The 17,451-nt window shown below is 35.0% G+C and overlaps 1 protein-coding gene across 2 annotated transcripts in view; it reads left to right on the forward strand.

Moving 5' to 3' along the window:
- The window catches only part of CHD1 (chromodomain helicase DNA binding protein 1), an 86,662-nt gene that overhangs the window by 24,267 nt on the left and 44,944 nt on the right, over window positions 1-17,451 (forward strand). For both annotated transcript variants that reach the window (XM_080677600.1, XM_080677599.1), the window contains exons 5-17: window positions 2,506-2,570; window positions 5,098-5,247; window positions 5,381-5,649; window positions 7,699-7,924; window positions 8,314-8,414; window positions 8,602-8,780; window positions 9,640-9,767; window positions 10,467-10,683; window positions 11,334-11,423; window positions 12,411-12,601; window positions 13,248-13,436; window positions 16,132-16,294; window positions 17,132-17,284. In XM_080677600.1, the coding sequence (XP_080533726.1) occupies window positions 2,506-2,570; window positions 5,098-5,247; window positions 5,381-5,649; window positions 7,699-7,924; window positions 8,314-8,414; window positions 8,602-8,780; window positions 9,640-9,767; window positions 10,467-10,683; window positions 11,334-11,423; window positions 12,411-12,601; window positions 13,248-13,436; window positions 16,132-16,294; window positions 17,132-17,284 (2,121 nt within the window). The remainder of the gene's footprint in view (window positions 1-2,505; window positions 2,571-5,097; window positions 5,248-5,380; window positions 5,650-7,698; window positions 7,925-8,313; window positions 8,415-8,601; window positions 8,781-9,639; window positions 9,768-10,466; window positions 10,684-11,333; window positions 11,424-12,410; window positions 12,602-13,247; window positions 13,437-16,131; window positions 16,295-17,131; window positions 17,285-17,451) is intronic.

The raw sequence follows: 17,451 nt of genomic DNA on the forward strand, positions 1-17,451 counted from the left end.
ATCACTTTGAATATTTCTTGCCACTCACTTCTGGGTACTCCCTTGTAGGTAACTAACTGTTTTTCTCTTGCTGCTTTTAAGATTCTCTCTTTGTCTTTTGCCCTTGGCATTTTAATTATGATGTGTCTTGGTGTGGTCCTCTTTGGATTCCTTTTGTTTGGGGTTCTGTGGGCTTCCTGGACTTTTAAGTCTATTTCTTTCACCAGGTAGGGAAGTTTTCTGTCATTATTTCTTCTAATAGGTTTTCAATATCTTGCTCTCTCTCTTCTTCTGGTACCCCCATAATTTGAATGTTGGTATGTTTGAAGTTGTCCCAGAGGCTCCTTACACTATCTTCATATTTTTGGATTCTTTTTGCTTTTCTGGTTGGGTGATTTTTGCTTCCTCGTATTTCAAATCTTTGACTTGATTCTTGGGATCCTCTTGTCTACTGTTGAATTTCTGTATATTATTCTTTATTTCAGACATTGTATGTTAATTTCTTACTGGTCCTTTTCTTTTTTTTTTTTTTTTTTTTTTTTTTTTTTGGCATTCTCATTAAGATCCTTGAAGGTCTCACTAAGTTCCTTGGAAGTTTCTAGTAGATTCTTTAGTAACCTTATAACTGTGGTTTTGAACTCTATCCAGTAGTTTGCTTTCCTCCATTTCTTTCATTTGTGACATGTTTCTTTGTCTCCACATTTTGGCTGCTTCCCTGTGTTGATAGAGTGTCCTTGTGTGGTAGGTGTCCTATAGGGCCCAGTGGCTCAGCCTCCCCAGTCACCTGAGGTGGACTTTCTTGGTGCACCCCTTTGTGGGCTGTGTGCACAGTCTTGTTGTAGTTAAGTCTTGATTGCTGTTGGTATCACTGGGAGCAATTGACCTCCAGGCCAGTTGGCTATGAGAACCTGCTGTGTCTATAATGGAAGAACTGCTGTGCTGGAGACACTCTTATGGGGCAGGACTTGCTTCAGTGGGGCTTTGGTGCTCTCTGAGTCTGCCTCTTGAGTGTGTTGCTTATGGATGTGAGGAGTTGCAATCTGGTATTGTCTCCCACTGACCACTAGGTACACTGGCTCCTAAATCTCCAAGGAGGTGCAAAGTCAACCACTTCCTGAGGCCATCCAGCAGGAGCTACAGTGAGATCTGCAGATTTCTCCTCTTTGTTTGGGGTTTGGAAGTTTTGGAGCTCTCTGACCCAGCTGCAGTTTGTTAGGTTAGGCTGCGAAAGGACTGACCATTCATATGCAAAAGCCACTGTGCACAGCTTGGGTGGGGATTTAAGTTGGGTGGGGCTGGGTCTCAGGGAGTCATCAGGGTGGAGCAAACAGCAATGGCTGCCAGTCAGCCATCTCCGCATCTCAATCTCTGCGTCCCCATGTCTCACACCCCCATGCAGTAACAATGATCCCTGGGAGCACCTCTGCGAGAAAGCCACCCTTGTTTTCCGACCCGATGCTGGACAGTCCAGTTTCTCCCCGTAGGAGTCTGGGTTTCCAGAGTCTTGCTGGAAACTGGAGTTCAGAGCTGTCGGGAGCTTGTATCTCTCTTCTGATTGAAAAAGACAGCGTACCCAGTTGCCAGCCCGTTACGCGCGCCTCTGCGCCTCCTACCCAGTCTCAATGCGCTTTTTTCTTTCCTTCTAGTTGTAGAACTTCTACTCAGCCTGCTTTTCCGTGGTTCTGGATGATAGCCATTTTGTCTTTTAGTTGTAGTTTTGGTGTAGTTGTGAGAGGCAGCACGTACAGCTGTATACCTTATGCCACCATCTTTGTTTCTCCTAGACTTTATTTTTAAAATCTTATTTTATCTGATACAAATATAGCTGCTCCAGCTTTTCATTTTCTTTTGCATAAAATAGCTTTTTCCATCTCTTTACATTCAGTTTGTGTGTGTCTTTTGATCTAAATTGGTTCTTTTGTGCATGTTGCCAAATTGTTGTCTTATTTTCTTCTCCATTCAGCTGCCCTGTCTTTTGATTGGAGCATTTAATTCATTCCATTTAAAGTAATTATTTATAGGTATGTGGTGACTGCCATTTTATTTGTAGTTTTTATCTTTTTTTTGTCCTTCTTAAAGAAGTCCCTTTAACATTTCTTATAATGCTGGTTTGGTGGTGATAAACTCCTTCAACTTCCTCTCTCCTTTCATCTTAAATGATAGCCTTGCCTAGTTGAGTAATCTTGATTGTAGGTCCTTGCTTTTCATCATTTTGAATATTTTATGTCTGCAAAGTTTCTGTTGAGGGAGCTCCCTTATATATAACAGATGACAGATTTTAAAGTTTTGTACAAAATGCTGACATTGTAATGTTTACCTAATTTCACTGGCTATATTATAAATTTGAATAGAAACGTTAGTGATCACTTTATGTGCTAATGGTATAAACATAACATGGGGAAAAGAGGTTTTATATTTACTGTTATTAGCAAAGTGAACTTTAAATAATATGACATGCAAAAATTTGCTATGATGGTTAAATTGCAATCATTAATAACATTAACTTTGATTATCTTTTTCCTACAGGATTCCTCTAGCAGTGAAGATTCTGATGACACATCGAGTGAGGTCAAAAGGAAAAAGCATAAAGAGTATGTCATTTTGTTCAATTGACTATTTACTCTCATATCAAGAAAATCCTAATGATTCCGTATTTCTTCCTTTATTAGAAATTGTTGCCAAAAAATGGACTTTTGTAAACTCTTGGTTCATGACATTTGATTAGGTTAATTTAAACTATTAATTATTTTTAAAAAATATTTTTATTGATTTCAGAGAGTAATGGAGAGGGAGAGATAGAAACATCATTTATAAGAGAGAGTCATTGATCACCTGCCTCTTGTACGCCCCCCACTGGGGATTGAGACCCCAACCTGGGCATGTGCCCTGACTGGGAAGCAAGCCATGACCTCCTGGTTCATAGGTGAACACTCAACTACTTAGCCATTCCGGCTGGGCTAAACCATTAATTCTTAACATTTATCTTTCTGTGATGACTTAAGGTTTTTATGTCACTTGTTTATCTCCTATAACTCCTCTCCCTTATATATTTTTAAACTTCAAAATATCTGCTTATTGATAATGTCAGAAAATCTTAACTTTGGTATAAGGGTGTAAGGGATAAACTGATGATGGATTTGGGGTGATTTTGTTAATTTATGTTAACAGTTATCCTTACTGTTCATCGCCACATGAAATTTACTTGATAGAACTCATTTAGGAACTCACTATAATTTCTTCAAGTATTAGAAGTACTTCAGATTCTCAATTCAGATACTTAGATGGTCTGAGTTTTTTTCCTCTCATTTTTTTTGAAAGCATTTTTCTATGGTCTCTTTTTCAATTTTCTTTGATATTTTGCATTTTCACTTTGGTATGTCTAGCTTTTAATCTGTTACTCTGCTTTTGCATCTAATCTTATGCATCCTTAATGTGAAGATGCATATCTTTTATTAGTTTCTGAAAATTCAGTCATTGTATCTGGATATTTTCTCTTTCTAGTACTACTATTAATAGATGTAAATTTGTCTTGGATCATATCCGTTGTATATATTTATTGGATCACCTATTCTGTCTTCCATGAATCTTACTATATCATGTTTTATATAATTTTATTTCTGTGCTACCATCTGGCTAATTTTCACAGATATGTCTTCTACTTTACTAAGTTCATTTTCTACTACCGTGTCTCATCAGATATGTAACTTTTCTCCAGAGTTAGTAATTTCTAAACTAAGCATAGGTGCAAGTAAAGAATAAGAGTAATGTTGGGCCCTAACTGGTTTGGCTCAGTGGATGCAGGGGTCCTCAAACTACGGCCTGCAGGCCACATGCGGCCCACCGAGGACATTTATCCGGCCTGCCGGGTGCCGCTGCCTGTCCTGCTTAGCAGCTGACTCATCCCGGGCCCACAGGACGCATAGGAATTTGTTCATAGTTTTTTTTTTTAAACTATAGTCCGGCCCTCCAACGGTCTGAGGGACATTGAACTAGCCCCCTGTTTAAAAAGTTTGAGGACCCCTGGCAGAGCATCAGCCTGTGGACTGAAAGGTCCCATGTTCTATTCTGGTCAAGGGCATGTACCTTGCTTGAAGGCTCGATCCCCAGTAGAGGGCGTGCAGAAGGCAGCCGATCAATGTTCTCTCTCATCAATATTTCTAACTCTTATCTCCCTGCCTCTTTGTAAAAATCAAAAAAAATATATATATTTTTAAAAAAAGTAATATCGGATGATTAATAGACTTGCGTGGATATAAAAATCATAATTTGTATTATAAAAATATAAAATGAAGACTTTTCATATATTCTGCCACTTGTTACTGCTAATGTATAAACTGAAAAGATTTCAAGATAAAAAAAGAATTTGTTTCTCTATTATGTTTTTATTATAAACCAAATCTTATCATGTGTACTTGCTTATGTAACCATTAACATAGTCATTAGTACAAGAGATTCAGAGCAATTGAGTAAAAGCAGTGACTGTGAGACAGTTTTTATATAGAACTCAGTGTGTATCTTTCATTTGGAATTTATATTATGGCAGAATGTTAAAATGTGCATCCACTATTTTTTCTGTTCATATTGATTGGAATTAGACTAAAAAATAGTAATAAAGGTAATAATTGAAGGTTGAGATGGGCTGATTTTTCAAAAATATATTTTTCTATACACTTTTAAGTTTTTTTATGAACATGTACTATTTTTAAAAATCAGTTTTGAAGGGTATAATTTTAAATTTACTATCTTCAGATAATTGTAAGAGATTTGAATTTTTGTTTTTGAGCGGGTAATACGATATTTTAAAAGTTGAACCCTGTGCTTCTAAAATTAGCATACTATTTTCATCCATAGTAATAATCAAAATAACATTTATGTACCGCCATTCATTGAGGTATAGAGTAAATGATTAACAAAACTCTAGAGTTATGGGAGAAATCTATGACAAATATTTTCTAGAATGTTTTTCTGCAGACATTTAAGTGTTTTTAGCATGCATGAAAGCAACAATATTTTTAATATTTACTATAGTACAATTTATTATTTTAATATTTTATCAGAGATAAAATTTGCAATAGGATGTAAATATAAATAAATGTATTTTATATATTTTATGTACAGTGAAGATTGGCAGATGTCTGCATCAGGATCTGCATCTCAATCTGGTTCAGATTCAGAATCTGAAGAAGAAGGAGATAAAAGCAGTTGTGATGAAACAGAATCTGATTATGAACCAAAAAACAAAGTTAAAAGTAGAAAACCTCAAAATCGGTAAGTATGTTCTCGATTTGATGCTGAAAATTGTTGGTTATAGAAGGTGTTTATTCTGTTTGTATGTAGTTTCTCAATTCTGGTTTTATGACATTGTTTCTGTAAAACACCTCTCTCCCCCTCGTCTTTCTAGATCTAAGTCAAAAAATGGAAAGAAGATTCTTGGACAAAAAAAGAGACAAATTGATTCATCTGAGGAGGAGGACGATGAAGATTATGATAATGATAAAAGAAGTTCTCGCCGACAAGCAACTGTCAATGTGAGCTATAAAGAAGATGAAGAAATGAAAACAGATTCTGATGACCTCCTTGAAGTCTGTGGAGAGGATGTTCCTCAACCCGAGGAAGAGGAATTTGAAACAATAGAACGATTTATGGATTGTCGGATTGGGAGAAAAGGAGGTATTTTTTTTTTTTTTTAAAAAAAAACACTTACTGTTTGGTGGTTTCAATAACATTACTAGATTAAATAAAATATTTCTTGAAGGTTTTTTAATTTTGAAAGCCAAGATTGTAGATTTTCTTTGTTTTACTTATTTGCTGTAAAATATACTTCGCAATGCCTTGAGTATTTTCTTCCTAACAAATAGGTATTTGATCTCAGTTCATGTATTTCAGATAAATATAAAATTTTTAACCTTTGTATTTGAGTTTTTCTGTTGCCATCCCTAAATAATAGTTATTTAGGTGCTTTCAATTTCACGAAGACTGTTTTTTTTATTTCTTGTTTAGTTTTTTGAAAGTTTGTTTCTTTAAAAATGTATTTTTGTTTTATCTCAAATATGTAGGTTAATTTTTCTTATCTCGGCATGCATTTTTCTCCTATATTATTGAGATATAATTGACATACAGCATTGTATAAGTTTGAGTTGGACAGCATAATGATTTACATGTATTGCACAATGATTACCACAATAAGTTTAGGTAACCCATTAGCTCATAGATACAATAAAAAAAAAAAGGAAAGAAAAAAATTTCTCTTTACCGTGAGAATTTTTAGAATCTACTCTTAGTAAGATGTAGTACATAGACAAAATGGAATACTACTCAGCCATAAAAAAGGATGAAATAGCACCATTTGTAACAACATGGATGGACCTTGAGACTATGCTAAGTGAAATCAGTCAGAAAAAGCTAAGAAACATATGAACTCACTCATGTGGGATATAAAACTGAAACTCATGAATACAAACAGCAGAGTGGTGATTGCCAGAGGGGGTCCTAATATATGGTGACAAAGAAGATTTGACTTTGGGCCGTGGGCACACAGTGCAATATACAAATCTTATAACATAAAAACCCACACTGGAAACCTATATGTTCGTGTTGACCAATATCACCCCAATAAATTTAATTAAAAAAAAAAGAAAAAAAAGGAATCTGCCATGGCTGATTTGGCTCAGTGGATAGAGCATCAGCCTGCGGACTAAAGGGTCCCGGGTTTGATTCCAGTCAAGGGCACATGCCAGAGTTGTGGGCTTCCTCCCCACTAGGGGACGTGCAGGAGGCAGCCGGTTAGTGATTCTCTCTAATCATTGATGTTCCCTTCTCTCTCTCTCTCTCTCTCTCTCTCTCTCTCTCTCTCTCTCTCTCTCTCTCTTAGTAACTTTCAAATATACCATATAGCAGTGTTGACTATAGTCATTATGTTATACATTACATCCTAGTACTATTTATCTTATAACTGGAATTTTGAACCTTTTGGCCACTTTCATCATATTCCTCCCACCTCTGGTAACTGTAAATCTAATCTCTTTTTCTCCTAGTTTTTTTTTTTTTTTTTTTTTTTTTTTTTTTTTTTTTAAAGCTTTCTTATATGAGAGCATACAGTATTTGCCTTTCTCTGTCTGACCTATTTCACTCAGCATAATGCCCTCAAAGTCCATGTCACAATGGCAGATTTCCTTACTTTGTAATGGATGATAATATTCATATATATATATATATATATATGTGTGTGTGTGTGTGTGTGTATATATATCAAACTTCTTTATCCATTCATCTGTTGATGGATGGACACTTAAATTGTTTCCTTGTCTTGGCTATTATAAATGATGCTGCAGTGAACATGGGGGTGCAGATATTTCTTTGACATAGTTATTTCAGGCATGCAGTTTTTAAGAATGATTTTAAGTTATTTTAGCTTCTAATTATCAGTCTCCCAATCAACAGTTATTGTACATTGCTATATACTCTTAGGTTTGCCACTACCTTTTGACCTTGTTTTTTCTAATTTTAATACTGAGGTGATTAAATTAGATAATTTTTCTGTTCTAAAATTCTGAGTTTTTATTACATTCGTATAACATAATTTCACATAAATTCCTGTGCCCTGATATTTGACTTATTTAAGAGCATATATTTTCTATTCATATTGTTTAATTTTTGAGTTGAATGGAAGTATTCCTATAACAGAATTACAGGGAATGTATTGTGCTTTGTTTTTTTCAGCTACTGGTGCTACAACAACCATCTATGCAGTTGAAGCAGATGGTGACCCAAATGCAGGATTTGAAAAAAACAAGGAACCAGGAGAAATCCAATATTTAATTAAATGGAAAGGATGGTCCCATATTCATAATACTTGGGAGACAGAAGAAACCCTTAAACAGCAGAATGTCAGAGGAATGAAAAAATTGGATAATTATAAGAAAAAAGATCAGGAAACAAAAAGATGGTAAATATGATATGTATTATTCTTAATATTTTTATAGATCTAAGATTATTACTTAGATTTTTATTAGCAAGGAGTACATAATGAAGAATCAAAGAATAACCTAAAATAACTTATTTATGGAGAAATTTGTATTTGATCTTCTAAAAGTTCTTAGGAATAAGCATACCTAAATTCTTGACAATAGTCACTAGTATGTCTCTCATATACTATAAATTTTTAAAATTAAAAATTAATTATGCTTTACTTTATTTCTGTTTTAGTTTCTTTATTACTTAAACTGGCTCACAAGATAAGTGGCAAAATGGTAGATTTTGTGTTCCTGATAGTTTTTTGGGGGACAGATTATTTAGGCAAGATTTTGAAGCCTGTTCCTTGCTTTAATCTTTCAGGTTGAAAAATGCTTCTCCGGAAGATGTGGAATATTATAATTGCCAGCAAGAACTTACAGATGATCTGCATAAACAGTATCAAATAGTGGAGCGAATAATTGGTTAGTAATAAATGATTCTAATTAAACATCTGAAAAAAAATTTACTGCTTACACATTAAACACAGTAGCTTGCTTTTACGAAATAATAGTGTTGTAAAACAGATGATTAATTTTTACTTGTGTAGTTTTTAACAAGAACTATTCATTGGATAAGATTTAATGTAAAAACATCTGATTTATCTCACAGCTCATTCCAATCAAAAGTCAGCAGCTGGTTATCCTGATTATTATTGCAAATGGCAGGGCCTTCCATACTCAGAGTGCAGCTGGGAGGATGGTGCTCTCATTTCCAAAAAGTTTCAAGCATGTATAGATGAATATTTTAGCAGAAATCAGTCAAAAACCACTCCTTTTAAAGATTGCAAAGTGAGTATTGTTTGACATTTTTAATTATTGAAAATGTATTTGTGCATCATAAGTATTACAAGTCCAGGTTAGTGTGTTGGAACCTGATTTTGGATAGGCTAAGAAAGAGAACTACTTGGTTGGTAGATATTATAGGAATTTATATTCCTCTAGTTACTGTGTGATCTTAGACATGGCACTGTCTTTTAGCTTTGGTGAGTAAAACTGTGTCAGAAAGATGATAAATTGTGGTAGTTGTGGTGAGTAAGTTTGGGAGAAAAATAGAGAACATCCCTTGGAAACTAAGTGTATATGATTGGTTTAAAAGGTAGCAAATATTTTCTTTGAAGGTAGGAAAGGAAAAGAGTCATGTACCTATAAGAGGGTATCCAGGCCTACCATGCCTAATATAAGATCTGTGTACTTTAAGTTATTATTAATGATAGTTTTGGGGTCTAAGTACCACTGGAATTTCTTATTATAAGACTGAATTAAATTCATAATGGTAACTTAGAAATCAGAAATCAAATAGGAGGGTAAGCCAGTTTTATGGTTTATTTCTAGGTCAGGGCTTAGGAATGCTTAAAGTGAATGGATAACATAGCTTGAAATACACAAGACCCAAATATTTCATCAGGAACTTAATTATCTCTTTAATTTTTCATTCAAAAGGAGGGCAAAATATTTCACTGCATATTCTTGTTATAGTAATAGAACATAGTCTCCTTTAACTGAATCAGGTATATTTTGAATCATGGAATTTCTGAATTTGATTTGAGATGATATCTCAAAATTTATGGGAAAAGCTTAGATTTTTCATCCTTTAATATAATTTCTTACATGTAATAATTTTTCATATTAACATTTATTTCTACTAAAGGTATTAAAACAAAGGCCAAGATTTGTAGCCCTAAAGAAGCAGCCATCCTATATTGGGGGACATGAAGGTTTAGAATTAAGAGATTATCAACTAAATGGTTTAAACTGGCTTGCTCACTCTTGGTGCAAGTAAGTGTATTTTGAATCATCTATTCAATTTGAGAGGGTAAGAGTTTTACAATTACAGGATTTGGAAAAGATTCCCCAACATAAAGGATGAAACCCTTTAGTATTTATATGCAGGTCTTTGAATTTCTTGTACATAAACAATACTTACTACATACTAAGAAGAAAGAATAATGCCGTTTTTAGTTTTACCTGTCACAGTACTTAAATAAGTTTTTATTCATCTTAAACTCAGAACATATATATTCCTATCCCACACTAGTCCTGGACTATTTCTCTTCTTCCCAGTTAGCCCTTCCATTTTTTCCCCCCTTTCTCCCATGTCCACTGTTCCATTATTAGCAATATAAGGTGGCTCTAGGGTGGGTTTTTGTTTTTTTTAACTTTACCATAGCTATAGTTTTTCCTGCTATGGAAAAACTTTTTACTTAATATATTCGAACTCTACCATTGGAAGATGGATTGAGTTCTTGGCTACATAGTTGATTAATTGGAAAATACTTTCAATTTCTAAGATTCTTCTGCCCTAAAATGGTAAACTCCCTCTGCTTCTCTTGTTATTTATAGCTAATAAAAGTGGTATATTGTATATAATACATTTCAGATTAATTTTATTTAACTGGTCATATAAACTTATGTAAAAAGTTTCTTTGTAAATTTGAATCTTTATTGCATACATGATTTTTGTTTTTAATTTTGTAGAGGAAATAGTTGCATACTTGCCGATGAAATGGGCCTTGGAAAAACAATACAGACGATCTCATTTCTGAACTATTTGTTTCATGAACATCAATTATATGGACCTTTTCTATTAGTAGTACCACTCTCCACTCTCACTTCCTGGCAAAGGGAAATTCAGACATGGGCTTCTCAAATGAATGCTGTGGTTTATTTAGGTGACATTAACAGTAGAAACATGGTAAGTGGTATCTTCATAAATTTTTGAAATATAGGCATACTTTTCTTTGAAGAGAAATATTTTATTTGTTTTTTGGTCTTAGTTTCTAGCATAGAACTTGCCAAAAAGTAAGTGCTTAGTACATTCTTAATTGGCTGTAATTAAAAATCAAATTTTGGTTTAGTGTTACTTTATAGATTATTTTTTCTTTCTAATGGAAAATTTCAAATATACATGAAATCCAACAGAAGAGTATAATAAACCTTCATGTTCCTATCTCCAGCTTCAAAGTTTTAACTCATTGCCAGTTTTGTTTCATCTGTACCTCTACCTGGTATTTTCCTCCCAATTATTGTGAAGCAAACCGCAGACATCATATTTCATCCATAAATGTTATTGAGTTAATCACTAGTGTTGTGTTAACTTTCTTCAGTGAAAAGTGTACAGTATTACAAGACATGTCTGCTTTATTTTATAGAAGATTTTGATATATTTTACTTACATAGTTAACATAGCTGGTTGGGCTATATAAAGAATAAGTTAAACTATTTTATTTTATAAACATGTACATAATATTTGTGTATTCTTAATGGATTTTATTTTAGGAATTCAAGTAACGTTATATTTTTTAAAATGTGTATCTTAAAATTATCTTTAAAATTTCTTGCTAGATAAGAACTCATGAATGGATGCATCCCCAGACCAAACGGTTAAAATTTAATATACTGTTAACAACTTACGAAATTTTATTGAAGGATAAGGTGTGTATTCCTATGTTTCTGTTTGATGGATATCAATTTTTTCTTTATAATATGTTGTGGATAGAATGAGATAGTAAATTAAGGGTCAGCACACTGTAGCCCTTGAACTAAGAAGAATATTTACATTTTAAAAGGTTGTAAAAACAAAACAGAATATGCAACAGAGACTATACATTTGTCTGGAAAGCCTAAAATATTTTCCGCCTCGCTCTTTAAATAAAAGTTTGCCAATTCTTAACTTACATGAAACTAGTTTGGTGTAGTGTCTGTTGATTTATAAGAGGAGGAAGGTAGGTAGCTAGCAGGATTGAACTATCACTGCATGTAGCACTGTGCTAAATGCTTTATAGCTATTGTTTCTTTATGGTTAATATCTCAAATAATTCTCATTTACTTTATAAGATACTGCTATTTCTATTTTATTGGAAAGAAAAATCAAGTCACAAAAGAATAATGATCTTACCTTAGGTCATACAACTATTAAGTAACAGAATAAGGCCTGTCTCTGATTTAAGTCAGACACATGTTTATATGAGAGAAATGTATAGTTCTAGAAGCATATGATGAATTCTATAATTGGAGTAAGATACAGTTTCAAATTTGTATTATGTTTTCTCCAAGTTGACGATAAAGGCTTTTCTTGGATTTGGGTTTAAAATCTCTTGTAAAAATTTTTAATGATACTAGTGTTTTTCTTTGTGGGGTTTTTTTCCGGTCTATAAACTGATAAGAATATTCACTTGATATGCTCTGTTTTCTAATGGCTAAATTGTTTGTGGAAGGAACTTTATTTTCATGTTTAATTACTTGATTTGAGGATTCCAGTTAATCTTAAAATGATAAAATTTTCATTTGAAATTTGAGTTAGGTTTGGTTTTAATTTTAATTTGCCTCATTTTAATAATTTGAATTACGGTCAAATGAGAAACATAAGTTTGAATTCAATTTTTCTCTGAAAATATTAACTATTTTTCTGTTCATTTTAAGGCATTCCTTGGCGGTCTAAATTGGGCATTTATAGGTGTAGATGAAGCACATCGATTAAAGAATGATGATTCTCTTCTGTATAAAACTTTAATAGACTTTAAGTCCAATCACCGTCTCCTTATCACTGGAACTCCTCTACAAAACTCCCTCAAAGAGCTCTGGTCTTTGCTTCATTTCATTATGCCAGAAAAGTAAGATAATTGGGATATACAATATTAATGTTTTTTATGCTAAGTTTAGCAGGAAGTAATAGTGTAGTATTAGGTCAGTAAGAGATTTTGTTGCCCTAAAACATTGGTCCACAGATTATTAAGAAGGAAAAAAAGGAAAATGGGCTATTTTATACTTGTAAGTTCTATTTTAATTTTCTCATTTTATAAATAAACTTGAGCCCATTTATAATAAAAGTTGATTTTGCCCATGTTCAGAATATACCTTGCTTAAAACACTCAAAACTGATTACCTTGCTAGTAATCCTATTTTCTAAATGAGGAAAACTAGACCAAATGTGTATAATAACTTTCTCAGGACTCTGCCTGTAGTTTCAGAACTTTAAGATTATATCATTTGAGAAATATTTTAGTGATGATTACTCCATATTTGAAAAAACTTCATCTGTATTTAACTCAAGGATTTTCATAATTTTTATAAAACAACTTATATTTTATCTTTATGGATAATGGACTTGTTGGGAAGGATAGTTATTAAAACTGAAAAATTTTAGCAAATTTTTTCCTAAAAAAATCTATTTTTTGTTTACATATGAATACCCTGAAAAAGTGTCATCTGCAATATGACTTTTTTTTAGTGATTCTTCCATTTTCTTAACTTTGTAAGGTTTTCTTCATGGGAAGATTTTGAAGAAGAGCATGGCAAAGGCAGAGAATATGGTTATGCAAGCCTCCACAAGGAACTTGAGCCGTTTCTGTTACGCAGAGTTAAGAAAGATGTGGAAAAATCACTTCCTGCTAAGGTTGAGCAGATTTTAAGAATGGAAATGAGTGCTTTACAGAAACAGTATTACAAGTAAGTTGTAAACTAAGCACCTGATCTAAACATTTAATTATAAATAAGCCCCCTATACTTGTCATATTGAGGTGTCCCCTTCCCCCCAATAGGGTCTTAAAACAGTAATAATTCTTAAATCCTGTGGCATATTGGGACAAAGAAAGATTTAATGGCATGTTCAGTGGCATCACCCATCATGGGTAATATAAGACTAAGTCATTAACCTTCTAACACATCATTAGTTTTCTATTTCATACTTTATAGAGGGTTCCTTTTCAGTGTTAGGATTTCCATGGTATTGAGGCATCCTATCTAATAAAAGAGTAATATGCAAATTGACTCACTCTAACACACAAGATGGCTGCCCCCATATGGTCAAAGATTGCTGCCCCCTGTGTACACGAGATGGCCGCCACAAGATGGCCAGCAGGGGAGGGCAGTTGGGAGAAACCAGGCCTGCAAGGGAGGGCACTTGGGGGCGATCGAGCCTGCAGGGGAGGGCAGTTAGGGGTGACCAGGCCGGCAGAGGAGGGAAGTTGGGGGCAACCAGGCCTTCAGGGAAGGGCAGTTAGGGGTGACCAGGCCTGCAGGGGAGTGCAGTTAGGGGCAATCAGGCTGGCAGGGGAGTGGTTAGGGCATGATTAGGCTGACAGGCAGAAGCAGTTAGGGGGCAATCAGGAAGGCAGGCAGGCGAGCATTTGGGAGCCAGTAGTCCTGGATTGTGATTGCCAGTAGTCCTACCAGGATCGGGCCTAAACGGGCAGTCAGACATCCCTTGAGGGGGTCCCAGATTGGAGAGGGTGCAGGCTGGGCTGAGGGACACACACCCCCGTGCATGAATTTCGTGCACCAGGCCCCTAGTTGTTATATAATTACTATGGATTTGTGCACTGATGGAGTCTCTCAGCCTGTCCTGCGCCCTTTCGCAATCTGGGACCTCTCGGAGGATGTTGGAAAGCCAGTTTCAGCCCGATCCTTGCAGGCCAGGCTGAAGGATCCCACCAGTGCACGAATCTGTGCACCGGGTCTCTAGTCTATATATATAAAAAGCCAGCAACTGGAATGGTGTAACGACCAGAACGACTGGTCACTATGATGTACATACACTGCAGCCAGTGAACTGGCAGATAAGGGGGTGGGGCCACGCTCCTGTGGCAGCTCCCCCAGGCCGGCTCCACCCCTGATCAGATCAGCCTCTCCCACCCCAATTGAGGGTTGGGTGGCCAGCCAAACCCCCCACGGTCCTTACCCCCAGCCAGCCCTGCCCCTGATCGCCTCCCCTGTACCCCATTAGGGGGCGGGCTGGCTGGCCTGCCAACCTTTTGCAGCCCCCACCCCTTGGCACTGCCCCTGATTCCCCCCATTCCAATAGGGGGAGGGGCCAGCCAGCCAACCTCCTGCAGCTCCTCCTCCTGCCTGGCCACTGACCCCTGATGGGTCCCCCACCCCCAATTGGGGGTGGGGGCCTGCCGGCCAATTGCCTTCAGCCCCTCCCCCCAGCCAGCCTGGCCCTGATGGGGCAGGCCAGCCAGGCAACCTCCCACTGTCTCCTCCTCCTGACAGGCCCAGCCCGATCTGCCCCGATTGGGGCCGGGCCGGCCGGATCCCACCCGTACACGAATTCGTGCACTGTGCCTCTAGTATGCATATAAGATCTTTGGTTAATCTCTTCCCGCCCTCCCCTCTACCCTCTTCCCTCTGAGATTCATCAGTCTGTTCCATGTTTCCATGCCTGTGGTTTTCACTCCTGTGTGGAGTGTCTGCCTCCTGGTGGTCAGTGTATGTCATAGGTATCAGAGAGTCAGCCAGTTGGCTGGTCGTTTAGGTATATATATATGATAATTACATAATGGACAGATAGAGGTAGAGGCCATAAAGAGAAATTTAGAAAAATATTTAGGTCTGCTTTTTTTAATACTAATAAATCATTTTGTATAAATCATGCATGTCAGATCTTATATAGTAATGAATTAAAAAATCTAATCGCATGAATTTTAGGTTTCTATTATGGAAAATTTCAAACATATCCAAAAAGAGGTTAGTGTAATAAATTCCCATCATTCTACTTAGTTTTTTTCAACTCATCCAGTCTTTTATCTAGCCTCCTCAACTTCCCCCACCCCCTATCATTGTGAAGCAAATGAGAGATATAACTGTTTTAAGTTCCTTTGAAGACTAACATTGTAAAAAGGAAGAAAATAAAAGGTGATAGAAAACAAAGTGGTTCATGACGAGAAGAATTGTGTATAATTTGGAATAATAATCACCCATAATTTTTTTATAACTTGTGTATGTATTATGTAATTGTAATTTAGAGAAAGCATTGTGGCTAAAATAGGAATTCTCATGAGATTTCTTTTAGGTCTGTGCATGAGCTACCGATGGAGTGAAACTTATAGGAAGGTTAAGATAGACAATACAATTGACCATTTTTAAAGAAAATTTTTTGGGAAAGGATAAATATACTCTACTCAGCTATATTACATTAAACCTTTATCATTTTTAATTGTTCAGATAACAAGTTATTGTTAGTCTTAAGAATGATGTCTGTCAGTCTTGTGAACAAGATTTGGTCCATTATATGAAGCTGTTAACTTCCTAGTGGTAAAATTTTGCTTTGGTGCTTGATTATTTTTTTATGGTTTTAGAATTCATCCTGGTAATTGTCCTTTTCTAAACATCATTTTCATTTTTTTCTCTTTTTTTTGGACAGATGGATATTAACTAGGAATTACAAAGCCCTCAGCAAAGGTTCCAAGGGCAGTACCTCAGGCTTTTTGAATATTATGATGGAGCTAAAGAAATGTTGTAATCACTGCTACCTCATTAAACCACCAGACAATAATGAATTCTATAATAAACAAGAGGCCTTACAAGTAAGAATTTTTAAATACTCTAATTTTGGTAAAACAAAATTCTAGAAATGTTTATTTCAGTTATAAATGAAAATGGCTTTAATATATTGGTTAGAAGTTCTCTTTGGCTAATGTATATCTAAATAATGGTGTTTTTTTATCTTTTAGTCTTTATCAACACATTTAAAATTATAATGTATCCAATTATTTTGATCGTTTTTCTAAAAATGGATCTTTCTAATTATGAGATGTTATAATTTATCCAGCAAATCTTATTGTATTCTTAATTGTGAAAAAAAATTCACTAATAATGATTATGCTGAGTATGTAATGATGGCAAATGGTAGTCTTAAGAAGGATATCTTGACTTCAGATCTTACCCATCTCACTTCAGAAAGACAGATGAGAAGTGTGAACATAGTAGTTGACATTCAGTAAACTATTGCTTTGAAGTGCTAGGATCACAAAGTTCTATATGTATAAATTAGAATACATTTTCTTACTCTTTCAAAACCTTTGAATGCTTAGTTCCAGTGTATTGTTTTTCAGCTTAGGTTTTTGGGGAAATAGTGTAATAAATGGCAAATAGAGTGAGACTATGTCTCTTTTTTCCCCTCTTGAAAATATAACAAAAACCTAGGTGCGAAGTGGCAAGAAAATTTTTAGTCTAAAGCATAGGAGCAAAATGATAAAGGCCATCCTAGAAGATTTCATAAACTGAAAACAAATTGTTTTCCAACTTTATGAAAATTTAAAATCTCAATTTAAAATTAACCTCGTGTTTAAGTGGTGGGGCATTTGTTTCATTTGATTAGTTATTTTAAAAATTGTAACAGTTGTAATTTATTGTTTCCTTAGCACTTAATCCGTAGTAGCGGAAAATTGATTCTTCTTGACAAGCTGTTAATTCGCCTAAGAGAAAGAGGCAATAGAGTTCTTATTTTTTCTCAAATGGTGCGGATGTTAGATATACTTGCAGAGTATTTGAAATATCGTCAATTCCCCTTTCAAGTAAGCATTTCATTTTGTCATTTTTGTTTATTTAAATTTCATGGAATTACTCAGCATATTCTTATAAACCTTTGAAATTCTTCTGTAAATGAAGATTTTTATATAAACTACTTATCTTTTAAGAAAATGTATGTTTAAAAATTCTATCTGTCATCATTCCTGTTTCT

Source organism: Plecotus auritus, assembly GCF_963455305.1.
Source record: "Plecotus auritus genome assembly, chromosome: 7".
Taxonomy (NCBI): Eukaryota; Metazoa; Chordata; class Mammalia; order Chiroptera; family Vespertilionidae; genus Plecotus; species Plecotus auritus.